Below are 14,656 nucleotides of genomic sequence, written 5' to 3' on the forward strand. Positions count from 1 at the left end.
CTCTATACATTCCATCTATACCCTCCCCCATATACATTCCAGCTATACCCTCCCCTATACATTCCATCTATACCCTCCCCCCTCTATACATTCCATCTATACCCTCCCCTATACATTCCATCTATACCCTCCCCCCTCTATACATTCCATCTCTACCCTCCCCCCTCTATACATTCCATCTATACCTCTATACATTCCATCTATACCTCTATACATTCCAGCTATACCCTCCCCTATACATTCCATCTATACCCTCCCCCCTCTATACATTCCATCTATACCCTCCCCCCTATACATTCCATCTATACCCTCCCCCCTCTATACATTCCATCTATACCTCTATACATTCCATCTATACCTCTATACATTCCAGCTATACCCTCCCCTATACATTCCATCTATACCCTCCCCCCTCTATACATTCCATCTATACCCTCCCCCCTATACATCCCATCTATACCCTCCCCCCTCTATACATTCCATCTATACCCTCCCTCTATACATTCCAGCTATACCCTCCCCTATACATTCCATCTATACCCTCCCCCCTCTATACATTCCATCTATACCCTCCCCCCTATACATTCCATCTATACCCTCCCCCTCTATACATTCCATCTATACCCTCCCTCTATACATTCCATCTATACCCTCCCCCATATACATTCCATCTATACCCTCCCCCCTCTATACATTCCATCTATACCCTCCCCCCTCTATACATTCCAGCTATACCCTCCCTCTATACATTCCAGCTATACCCTCCCCCTCTATACATTCCATCTATACCTTCCCCATATACATTCCATCTATACCCTCCCCCCTCTATACATTCCAGCTATACCCTCCCCCTCTATACATTCCATCTATACCTCTATACATTCCATCTATACCCTCCCCCCTCTATACATTCCATCTATACCCTCCCCCCTATACATTCCATCTATACCCTCCCCCCTCTATACATTCCATCTATACCCTCCCCCATATACATTCCATCTATACCCTCCTCCCTCTATACATTCCATCTATACCCTCCCCTATACATTCCAGCTATACCCTCCCCCTCTATACATTCCATCTATACCTCTATACATTCCATCTATACCCTCCCCCCTCTATACATTCCATCTATACCCTCCCCTATACATTCCATCTATACCCTCCCCCCTCTATACATTCCATCTATACCCTCCCCCCTATACATTCCATCTATACCCTCCCCCATATACATTCCCTCTATACCCTCCCCCCCTATACATTCCATCTATACCCTCCCCTATACATTCCATCTATACCCTCCCCCTCTATACATTCCATCTATACCCTCCCCCCTATACATTCCATCTATACCGTCCCCCTCTATACATTCCATCTATACCCTCCCCCATATACATTCCATCTATACCCTCCCCCCTCTATACATTCCATCTATACCCTCCCCCATATACATTCCATCTATACCCTCCCCCTATACATTCCATCTATACCTCTATACATTCCATCTATACCCTCCCCCATATACATTCCATCTATACCCTCCCCCTCTATACATTCCATCTATACCCTCCCCCTCTATACATTCCATCTATACCCTCCCCCATATATATTCCATCTATACCCTCCCCCATATACATTCCATCTATACCCTCCCCCTCTATACATTCCATCTATACCCTCCCCCATATATATTCCATCTATACCCTCCCCCTATACATTCCATCTATACCCTCCCCCATATATATTCCATCTATACCCTCCCCCATATACATTCCATCTATACCTCTATACATTCCATCTATACCTCTATACATTCCATCTATACCCTCCCCCTCTATACATTCCATCTATACCCTCCCCCTCTATACATTCCATCTATACCCTCCCCCATATACATTCCATCTATACCTCCCCCATATACATTCCATCTATACCCTCCCCCATCTATACATTCCATCTATACCTCCCCTATACATTCCATCTATACCTCCCCCTCTATACATTCCATCTATACCCTCCTCCCTCTATACATTCCATCTATACCCTCCCCCATATACATTCCATCTATACCCTCCCCTATACATTCCATCTATACCCTCCCCCCTCTATACATTCCATCTATACCCTCCCCCCTCTATACATTCCATCTATACCCTCCCCCATATACATTCCATCTATACCCTCCCCCTCTATACATTCCAGCTATACCCTCCCCCTCTATACATTCCATCTATACCCTCCCCCCTCTATACATTCCATCTATACCCTCCCCTCTAGTACATTCCATCTATACCCTCCCCTATTACATTCCAATCTATACCCTCCCCCCCTCTATACATTCCATCTATACCCTCCTCCCCTCTATACATTCCATCTATACCCTCCCCCATATACATTCCATCTATACCCTCCCCTATACATTCCATCTATACCCTCCCCCCGCTATACATTCCATCTATACCCTCCCCCCTCTATACATTCCATCTATACCTCCCCCATATACATTCCATCTATACCCTCCCCCCCTCTATACATTCCATCTATACCCTCCCCCTCTATACATTCCAGCTATACCCTCCCCCTCTATACATTCCATCTATACCCTCCCCCATATACATTCCATCTATACCCTCCCCCTCTATACATTCCATCTATACCTCTATACATTCCATCTATACCCTCCCCCTCTATACATTCCATCTATACCCTCCCCCCTCTATACATTCCATCTATACCCTCCCCCATATACATTCCATCTATACCCTCCCCCTCTATACATTCCATCTATACCCTCCCCCATATACATTCCATCTATACCCTCCCCCCTCTATACATTCCATCTATACCCTCCCCCTCTATACATTCCATCTATACCCTCCCCCATATACATTCCATCTATACCCTCCCCCATATACATTCCATCTATACCCTCCCCCATATACATTCCATCTATACCCTCCCCCCCTATACATTCCATCTATACCCTCCCCCCTCTATACATTCCATCTATACCCTCCCCCCTCTATACATTCCATCTATACCCTCCCCCCTCTATACATTCCATCTATACCCTCCCCCCTCTATACATTCCATCTATACCCTCCCTCTATACATTCCAGCTATACCCTCCCCTATACATTCCATCTATACCCTCCCCCCTCTATACATTCCATCTATACCCTCCCCCCTCTATACATTCCATCTATACCCTCCCCCCTCTATACATTCCATCTATACCCTCCCCCCTCTATACATTCCAGCTATACCCTCCCCCCTCTATACATTCCATGTATACCTCTATACATTCCATCTATACCCTCCCCCCTCTATACATTCCATCTATACCCTCCCCCCTCTATACATTCCATCTATACCCCCCCATATACATTCCATCTATACCCTCCCCCTATACATTCCAGCTATACCCTCCCCCATATACATTCCATCTATACCCTCCCCCTCTATACATTCCATCTATACCCTCCCCCTATACATTCCATCTATACCCTCCCCCTCTATACATTCCATCTATACCCTCCCCCTCTATACATTCCATCTATACCCTCCCCCTCTATACATTCCATCTATACCCTCCCCTATACATTCCATCTATACCCTCCCCCCTCTATACATTCCATCTATACCCTCCCCCCTATACATTCCATCTATACCCTCCCCCATATACATTCCATCTATACCCTCCCCCCTATACATTCCATCTATACCCTCCCCCTCTATACATTCCATCTATACCTCCCCCATATACATTCCATCTATACCCTCCCCCCTCTATACATTCCATCTATACCCTCCCCCATATACATTCCATCTATACCCTCCCCCATATACATTCCATCTATACCCTCCCCCCTCTATACATTCCATCTATACCCTCCCCCTCTATACATTCCATCTATACCCTCCCCCCTCTATACATTCCATCTATACCCTCCCCCATATACATTCCATCTATAACCTCCCCCCTCTATACATTCCAGCTATACCCTCCCCCCTCTATACATTCCATGTATACCTCTATACATTCCATCTATACCCTCCCCCCTCTATACATTCCATCTATACCCTCCCCCCTATACATTCCATCTATACCCCCCCCATATACATTCCATCTATACCCTCCCCCTATACATTCCAGCTATACCCTCCCCCTATACATTCCATCTATACCCTCCCCCTCTATACATTCCATCTATACCCTCCCCCTATACATTCCATCTATACCCTCCCCCCTCTATACATTCCATCTATACCCTCCCCTATACATTCCATCTATACCCTCCCCCCTATACATTCCATCTATACCCTCCCCCCTCTATACATTCCATCTATACCCTCCCCTCTATACATTCCATCTATACCCTCCCCCATATACATTCCATCTATACCCTCCCCCCTATACATTCCATCTATACCCTCCCCCTCTATACATTCCATCTATACCTCCCCCATATACATTCCATCTATACCCTCCCCCCTCTATACATTCCATCTATACCCTCCCCCATATACATTCCATCTATACCCTCCCCCATATACATTCCATCTATACCCTCCCCCCTCTATACATTCCATCTATACCCTCCCCCTCTATACATTCCATCTATACCCTCCCCCCTCTATACATTCCATCTATACCCTCCCCCATATACATTCCATCTATACCCTCCCCCCTCTATACATTCCATCTATACCTCCCCCCTCTATACATTCCATCTATACCCTCCCCCCTATACATTCCATCTATACCCTCCCCCATATACATTCCATCTATACCCTCCCCCCTCTATACATTCCATCTATACCCTCCCCTATACATTCCATCTATACCCTCCCCCTCTATACATTCCATCTATACCCTCCCCCCTCTATACATTCCATCTATACCCTCCCCCATATACATTCCATCTATACCCTCCTCCCTCTATACATTCCATCTATACCCTCCCCTATACATTCCAGCTATACCCTCCCCCATATACATTCCATCTATACCCTCCCCCCTCTATACATTCCATCTATACCCTCCCCCATATACATTCCATCTATACCCTCCCCTATACATTCCATCTATACCCTCCCCCTCTATACATTCCATCTATACCCTCCCCCCTCTATACATTCCATCTATACCCTCCCCCATATACATTCCATCTATACCCTCCCTCTATACATTCCATCTATACCCTCCCTCTATACATTCCATCTATACCCTCCCCCTCTATACATTCCATCTATACCCTCCCCCATATACATTCCATCTATACCCTCCCCTATACATTCCATCTATACCCTCCCCCATATACATTCCATCTATACCCTCCTCCCCCATATACATTCCATCTATACCCTCCCCCTATACATTCCATCTATACCCTCCCCCCTATACATTCCATCTATACCCTCCCCCTCTATACATTCCATCTATACCCTCCCCTATACATTCCATCTATACCCTCCCCCCCCTATACATTCCATCTATACCCTCCCCCTCTATACATTCCATCTATACCCTCCCCCATATACATTCCATCTATACCCTCCCCCCCCTATACATTCCATCTATACCCTCCCCCCCTATACATTCCATCTATACCCTCCCCCTCTATACATTCCATCTATACCCTCCCCCCTCTATACATTCCATCTATACCCTCCCCCTCTATACATTCCATCTATACCCTCCCCCCTCTATACATTCCATCTATACCCTCCCCCCCCTATACATTCCATCTATACCCTCCCCCTCTATACATTCCATCTATACCCTCCCCCATATACATTTCATCTATACCCTCCCCCCTATACATTTCATCTATACCCTCCCCCCTATACATTTCATCTATACCCTCCCCCCTATACATTCCATCTATACCCTCCCCCCTATACATTCCATCTATACCCTCCCCTATACATTCCATCTCTACCCTCCCCCCTCTATACATTCCATCTATACCCTCCCCCCTATACATTCCATCTATACCCTCCCCCCCTATACATTCCATCTATACCCTCCCCCATATACATTCCATCTATACCCTCCTCCATATACATTCCATCTATACCTCCCCCTCTATACATTCCATCTATACCCTCCCCCATATACATTCCATCTATACCCTCCTCCATATACATTCCATCTATACCTCCCCCTCTATACATTCCATCTATACCCTCCCCCATATACATTCCATCTATACCCTCCCCCCCTATACATTCCATCTATACCCTCCCCCATATACATTCCATCTATACCCTCCTCCATATACATTCCATCTATACCTCCCCCTCTATACATTCCATCTATACCCTCCCCCATATACATTCCATCTATACCCTCTCCCTATACATTCCATCTATACCCTCCCCCCCATATACATTCCATCTATACCCTCCCCCTATACATTCCATCTATACCCTCCCCCTCTATACATTCCATCTATACCCCCCCTCCCCCTGTATATATTAGCGGCACTCACCTTCTTAAGGTCCTTGTTGTATGTGGGGTCGTCGGACATCTTGTGGTAGAGCAGCTCAATGATTTCCCTCAGCTCGTAGTTGTCTCCTTTCCTCTTACACACGATGACGACTTTATCAAACAGGAAGAGATATCTATAGGGGAGAGCAGCAGCCGCAGCATGAGATACAGGAGGACCCCTATACCGGCGAGTGACCCGGACCCCACACACAGAGCCTGGCGGGACCCCTATACCGGAGAGTGACCCGGACCCCACACACATACAGCCTGGCGGGACCCCTATACCGGCGAGTGACCCGGACCCCACACACACATCCTGGCGGGACCCCTATACCGGCGAGTGACCCGGACCCCACACACACACACAGAGCCTGGCGGGACCCCTATACCGGCGAGTGACCCGGACCCCACACACACACAGCCTGGCGGGACCCCTATAGCGGCGAGTGACCCTGACCCCACACACAGAGCCTGGCGGGACCCCTATAGCGGCGAGTGACCCGGACCCCACACACACACAGAGCCTGGCGGGACCCCTATACCGGCGAGTGACCCGGACCCCACACACACACACACAGCCTGGCGGGACCCCTATACCGGCGAGTGACCCGGACCCCACACACACACACACAGCCTGGTGGGACCCCTATACCGGCGAGTGACCCAGACCCCACACACACAGAGCCTGCCGGGGGCCCACACACAGAGCCTGCCGGGGGCCCACACACAGAGCCTGCCGGGGGCCCACACACAGAGCCTGCCGGGGGCCCACACACAGAGCCTGCCGGGGGCCCACACACAGAGCCTGCCGGGGGCCCACACACAGAGCCTGCCGGGGGCCCACACACAGAGCCTGCCGGGGGCCCACACACAGAGCCTGCCGGGGGCCCACACACAGAGCCTGCCGGGGGCCCACACACAGAGCCTGCCGGGGGCCCACACACAGAGCCTGCCGGGGGCCCACACACAGAGCCTGCCGGGGGCCCACACACAGAGCCTGCCGGGGGCCCACACACAGAGCCTGCCGGGGGCCCACACACAGAGCCTGCCGGGGGCCCACACACAGAGCCTGCCGGGGGCCCACACACAGAGCCTGCCGGGGGCCCACACACAGAGCCTGCCGGGGGCCCACACACAGAGCCTGCCGGGGGCCCACACAGCGCTCACCTGTCCTGCTTCGCCTGGTTCACAATCGATCGGACCTTTAACTCGCCATCAATCTTTGGTCGCCCAAACTCTTCCAGATTCACCGGCTGTGATAAAGCACAAGAAGGACAAGTCACCGACTACAGCCGGACTCTGCTGAGCAAGAGAACAGGACGTGTCGCCAAGAGTCCAGCAGAGCAGTAAGGAGGCCGCTCCCCTCTACTACACAGCACGGGACTAACCTACAATGTTACCAGAAACCAGAGGAGGATTCAGAGCTGCAGAATAGTGAGCGCAGCTCTGGAGGATGAGACATGATGTAACAGCAGGATAGTGAGTGCAGCTCTGGAGGATGAGACAGGATGTAACAGCAGAATAGTGAGCGCAGCTCTGGAGGAGGATGAGACAGGATGTAACAGCAGAATAGTGAGTGCAGCTCTGGGGGATGAGACAGGATGTAACAGCAGAATAGTGATGGCTGCTCTGGAGGATGAGACACAATGTAACAGCAGAATAGTGAGTGCAGCTCTCGAGGATGAGACATGATGTAACAGCAGAATAGTGAGTGCAGCTCTGGAGGATGAGACAGGATGTAACAGCAGAATAGTGAGTGCAGCTCTGGAGGATGAGACATGATGTAACAGCAGAATAGTGAGTGCAGCTCTGGGGGATGAGACAGGATGTAACAGGAGAATAGTGAGTGCAGCTCTGGAGGATGAGACAGGATGTAACAGCAGAATAGTGAGTGCAGCTCTGGAGGATGAGACACAATGTAACAGCAGAATAGTGAGTGCAGCTCTCGAGGATGAGACATGATGTAACAGCAGAATAGTGAGTGCAGCTCTGGAGGATGAGACAGGATGTAACAGCAGCATAGTGAGTGCAGCTCTGGAGGATGAGACATGATGTAACAGCAGAATAGTGAGTGCAGCTCTGGAGGATGAGACAGGATGTAACAGCAGAATAGTGAGTGCAGCTCTGGAGGATGAGACAGGATGTAACAGCAGAATACTGAGTGCAGCTCTGGAGGATGAGACATGGTGTAACAGCAGAATAGTGAGCGCAGCTCTGGAGGATGAGACAGGATGTAACAGCAGAATAGTGAGTGCAGCTCTGAAGGATGAGACAGGATGTAAAAGCAGAATAGTCAGTGCAGCTCTGGAGGATGAGACCTGATGTAACAGCAGAATAGTGAGTGCAGCTCTGGAGGATGAGACATGATGTAACAGCAGAATAGTGAGTGCAGCTCTGGAGGATGAGACAGGATGTAACAGCAGAATAGTGAGTGCAGCTCTGGAGGATGAGACATGATGTAACAGCAGAATAGTGAGTGTAGCTTTGGAGGATGAGACAGGATGTAACAGCAGAATAGTGAGTGCAGCTCTGGAGGATGAGACATGATGTAACAGCAGAATAGTGAGTGCAGCTCTGGAGGATGAGACAGGATGTAACAGCAGAATAGTGAGTGCAGCTCTGGAGGATGAGACATGATGTAACAGCAGAATAGTGAGTGCAGCTCTGGAGGATGAGACAGGATGTAACAGCAGAATAGTCAGTGCAGCTCTGGAGGATGAGACCTGATGTAACAGCAGAATAGTGAGTGCAGCTCTGGAGGATGAGACATGATGTAAGAGCAGAATAGTGAGTGCAGCTCTGGAGGATGAGACATGATGTAAGAGCAGAATAGTGAGTGCAGCTCTGGAGGATGAGACATGATGTAACAGCAGAATAGTGAGTGCAGCTGTGGAGCATACAGTGAATAGTGCGTGTAGTCTCCAGTCACATGATGCAATGCGTGCTCCGGTCACTCACCAGGTTCTCGATGGAGCTCTGGAACTCACTGATCTTCTTCAGCGTCTCTTTGTCTCTTTTCACTTCATTAATGTACATGGCTAAATCCTGCAAGAGAAAAGCAGTGGACGGGGTCAAAGGTCGGCGGGGGTGGAAGGGGCGGGTGAGGGAAGGGCGGCTCGGCGGGGGGGCGGGTGAGGGAAGGGCGGCTTGGCGGGGGGGCGGGTGAGGGAAGGGCGGCTCGGCGGGGCGGCACACACCTACCTGCATGGCCTCCAGCGCCTCTTTGAGGGTCTCTCGCTCCGGGCACTCTGCTGTGTGACTGAGCAGCTCCTGTGGAGACAATGGCTGGTCAGATGAGGTTAGGGCCCCCCCATAGTGCGGCACCACAAGTCCCAGGAGGCAGCTGGTACCTTGAGCAGAAGGTGATACTTCAGGACCCGCTGCATGGGGATCACCATCAGGTCCTGCAGCTTGAACTTCCCGTCCTGAACCTTCATAGAACATTCCTAGAAGAGAAGAACCATAAAAGCCGGGGGGCCACAACCAGGGACTACAACTCCCAGCCGCCCCCACACCCACCTCAATCTTTATCCGGACTTCATCCCGGGTGGCGATCAGCTGATCCAGCGTCTTCTGGGAATACTCTATGTGACTGCAGTACTCGCCATAGATCAGCAGCCTGCGGGAGAGGCCGCCTTAAAGGGATTGTCCTCTGTGTGATATTACAGGGCAGCTCCATTCACTTCAATGGAAGGAAAAGAGCTGCAAACCCCTCCCCCAATCGGTGTCCATACACACGGGGGAAGCGGGACTGTGCGGTGTCCATACACACGGGGGAAGCGGGACTGTGCGGTGTCCATACACACGGGGGAAGCGGGACTGTGCGGTGTCCATACACACGGGGGAAGCGGGACTGTGCGGTGTCCATACACACGGGGGAAGCGGGACTGTGCGGTGTCCATACACACGGGGGAAGCGGGACTGTGCGGTGTCCATACACACGGGGGAAGCGGGACTGTGCGGTGTCCATACACACGGGGGAAGCGGGACTGTGCGGTGTCCATACACACGGGGGAAGCGGGACTGTGCGGTGTCCATACACACGGGGGAAGCGGGACTGTGCGGTGTCCATACACACGGGGGAAGCGGGACTGTGCGGTGTCCATACACACGGGGGAAGCGGGACTGTGCGGTGTCCATACACACGGGGGAAGCGGGACTGTGCGGTGTCCATACACACGGGGGAAGCGGGACTGTGCGGTGTCCATACACACGGGGGAAGCGGGACTGTGCGGTGTCCATACACACGGGGGAAGCGGGACTGTGCGGTGTCCATACACACGGGGGAAGCGGGACTGTGCGGTGTCCATACACACGGGGGAAGCGGGACTGTGCGGTGTCCATACACACGGGGGAAGCGGGACTGTGCGGTGTCCATACACACGGGGGAAGCGGGACTGTGCGGTGTCCATACACACGGGGGAAGCGGGACTGTGCGGTGTCCATACACACGGGGGAAGCGGGACTGTGCGGTGTCCATACACACGGGGAAGCGGGACTGTGCGGTGTCCATACACACGGGGGAAGCGGGACTGTGCGGTGTCCATACACACGGGGGAAGCGGGACTGTGCGGTGTCCATACACACGGGGGAAGCGGGACTGTGCGGTGTCCATACACACGGGGGAAGCGGGACTGTGCGGTGTCCATACACACGGGGGAAGCGGGACTGTGCGGTGTCCATACACACGGGGGAAGCGGGACTGTGCGGTGTCCATACACACGGGGGAAGCGGGACTGTGCGGTGTCCATACACACGGGGGAAGCGGGACTGTGCGGTGTCCATACACACGGGGGAAGCGGGACTGTGCGGTGTCCATACACACGGGGGAAGCGGGACTGTGCGGTGTCCATACACAGGGGGGAAGTGGTACTGTGCGGTGTCCATACACAGGGGGGAAGTGGGACTGTGCGGTGTCCATACACACGGGGGAAGCGGGACTGTGCGGTGTCCATACACACGGGGGAAGCGGGACTGTGCGGTGTCCATACACACGGGGGAAGCGGGACTGTGCGGTGTCCATACACACGGGGGAAGCGGGACTGTGCGGTGTCCATACACACGGGGGAAGCGGGACTGTGCGGTGTCCATACACACGGGGGAAGCGGGACTGTGCGGTGTCCATACACACGGGGGAAGCGGGACTGTGCGGTGTCCATACACACGGGGGAAGCGGGACTGTGCGGTGTCCATACACACGGGGGAAGCGGGACTGTGCGGTGTCCATACACACGGGGGAAGTGGGACTGTGCGGTGTCCATACACACGGGGGAAGCGGGACTGTGCGGTGTCCATACACAGGGGGGAAGTGGTACTGTGCGGTGTCCATACACACGGGGGAAGCGGGACTGTGCGGTGTCCATACACACGGGGGAAGCGGGACTGTGCGGTGTCCATACACACGGGGGAAGCGGGACTGTGCGGTGTCCATACACACAGGGGAAGTGGTACTGTGCGGTGTCCATACATACAGGGGAAGTAGTACTGTGTAACACCCATAGATACAAGGGAAGTGGTACTGTGTGGTGTATACTGCTGATGAGAGTCCATCACCCGTGGGTGCCAGCATCCCCGGTCAGTGACATCACACCTCCCAGGAGGGTATGTGTGACTATAACACGCTGTGCCCCATCTACAGAAATCTGAGAGAACGACGCTGCTGCGCAGGGGGTGGAGCTAGACACCCAGCGTATTCCTCATGGGCGGAGTACAGGATTTAGGATACACTGCCTCAGAAGCTGCTGCAGACACTGGTGAATCTCCCTCAATCACCACTAGAGGGCAGCCATGACACCCAACAAAAGGAGACAGTAACAAAACACCATCATCTACATACTGCACAGTAACACTTCCATGGTCCTGGATGTATGGAGGCTGCACAGTAACACTTCCATGGTCCTGGATGTATGGAGGCTGCACAGTAACACTTCCATGGTCCTGTATCCTGGAGGCTGCACAGTAACACTTCCATGGTCCTGTATGTATGGAGGCTGCACAGTAACACTTCCATGGTCCTGGATGTATGGAGGCTGCACAGTATCACTTCCATGGTCCTGTATGTTTGGAGGCTGCACAGTAACACTTCCCTAGTCCTATATGTATGGAGGCTGCACAGTAACACTTCCCTAGTCCTATATGTATGGAGGCTGCACAGTAACACTTCCATGGTCCTATATGTATGGAGGCTGCACAGTAACACTTCCCTAGTCCTATATGTATGGAGGCTGCACAGTAACACTTCCCTAGTTCTGTATGTATGGAGGCTGCACAGTAACACTTCCCTAGTCCTATATGTATGGAGGCTGCACAGTAACACTTCCCTAGTCCTATATGTATGGAGGCTGCACAGTAACACTTCCCTAGTTCTGTATGTATGGAGGCTGCACAGTAACACTTCCCTAGTCCTGTATGTATGGAGGCTGCACAGTAACACTTCCATGGTCCTGTATGTATGGAGGCTGCACAGTAACACTTCCATGGTCCTGTATGTATGGAGGCTGCACAGTAACACTTCCCTAGTCCTATATGTATGGAGGCTGCACAGTAACACTTCCCTAGTCCTATATGTATGGAGGCTGCACAGTAACACTTCCCTAGTCCTATATGTATGGAGGCTGCACAGTAACACTTCCCTAGTTCTGTATGTATGGAGGCTGCACAGTAACACTTCCCTAGTCCTGTATGTATGGAGGCTGCACAGTAACACTTCCATGGTCCTGTATGTATGGAGGCTGCACAGTAACACTTCCATGGTCCTGTATGTATGGAGGCTGCACAGTAACACTTCCCTAGTCCTATATGTATGGAGGCTGCACAGTAACACTTCCCTAGTCCTGTATGTATGGAGGCTGCACAGTAACACTTCCATGGTCCTGTATATATGGAGGCTGCACAGTAACACTTCCATGGTCCTGTATCCTGGAGGCTGCACAGTATCACTTCCATGGTCCTGTATCCAGGAGGCTGCACAGTAACACTTCCATGGTCCTGTATGTATGGAGGCTGCACAGTAACACTTCCCTAGTCCTATATGTATGGAGGCTGCACAGTAACACTTCCATGGTCCTGTATGTATGGAGGCTGCACAGTAACACTTCCCTAGTCCTGTATGTATGGAGGCTGCACAGTATCACTTCCATGGTCCTGTATCCTGGAGGCTGCACAGTAACACTTCCCTAGTCCTGTATGTATGGAGGCTGCACAGTAACACTTCCCTAGTCCTATATGTATGGAGGCTGCACAGTAACACTTCCCTAGTCCTGTATGTATGGAGGCTGCACAGTAACACTTCCATGGTCATGTATGTATGGAGGCTGCACAGTAACACTTCCATGGTCCTGTATGTATGGAGGCTGCACAGTAACACTTTCCTAGTCCTGTATGTATGGAGGCTGCACAGTAACACTTCCATGGTCCTGTATGTATGGAGGCTGCACAGTAACACTTCCCTAGTCCTATATGTATGGAGGCTGCACAGTAACACTTCCCTATTTCTGTATGTATGGAGGCTGCACAGTAACACTTCCATGGTCCTGTATGTATGGAGGCTGCACAGTAACACTTCCCTAGTCCTGTATGTATGGAGGCTGCACAGTAACACTTCCATGGTCCTGTATCCTGGAGGCTGCACAGTAACACTTCCCTAGTCCTGTATGTATGGAGGCTGCACAGTATCACTTCCATGGTCCTGTATGTATGGAGGCTGCACAGTAACACTTCCATGGTCCTGTATGTATGGAGGCTGCACAGTAACACTTCCATGGTCCTGTATGTATGGAGGCTGCACAGTATCACTTCCATGGTCCTGTATGTATGGAGGCTGCACAGTAACACTTCCCTAGTCCTATATGTATGGAGGCTGCACAGTAACACTTCCCTAGTCCTGTATGTATGGAGGCTGCACAGTAACACTTCCCTAGTCCTGTATGTATGGAGGCTGCACAGTAACACTTCCATGGTCCTGTATGTATGGAGGCTGCACAGTAACACTTCCATGGTCCTGTATGTATGGAGGCTGCACAGTAACACTTCCATGGTCCTGTATGTATGGAGGCTGCACAGTAACACTTCCATGGTCCTGTATGTATGGAGGCTGCACAGTAACACTTCCATGGTCCTGTATGTATGGAGGCTGCACAGTAACACTTCCATGGTCCTGTA

The 14,656-nt window shown here is 51.4% G+C and overlaps 1 protein-coding gene across 1 annotated transcript in view; it reads right to left on the reverse strand.

Annotated features, from left to right (window-relative positions):
* The window catches only part of VAV2 (vav guanine nucleotide exchange factor 2), a 131,643-nt gene that overhangs the window by 42,845 nt on the left and 74,142 nt on the right, over positions 1–14,656 (reverse strand). The window contains exons 9-14 of the mRNA XM_069943524.1: positions 10,016–10,115; positions 9,847–9,942; positions 9,698–9,766; positions 9,455–9,541; positions 7,664–7,749; positions 6,498–6,630 (exon numbers count right to left, since the gene is read on the reverse strand). Coding sequence (XP_069799625.1) covers positions 6,498–6,630; positions 7,664–7,749; positions 9,455–9,541; positions 9,698–9,766; positions 9,847–9,942; positions 10,016–10,115 — 571 coding nt within the window. The remainder of the gene's footprint in view (positions 1–6,497; positions 6,631–7,663; positions 7,750–9,454; positions 9,542–9,697; positions 9,767–9,846; positions 9,943–10,015; positions 10,116–14,656) is intronic.

Source organism: Dendropsophus ebraccatus, chromosome 10, assembly GCF_027789765.1.
Source record: "Dendropsophus ebraccatus isolate aDenEbr1 chromosome 10, aDenEbr1.pat, whole genome shotgun sequence".
Taxonomy (NCBI): Eukaryota; Metazoa; Chordata; class Amphibia; order Anura; family Hylidae; genus Dendropsophus; species Dendropsophus ebraccatus.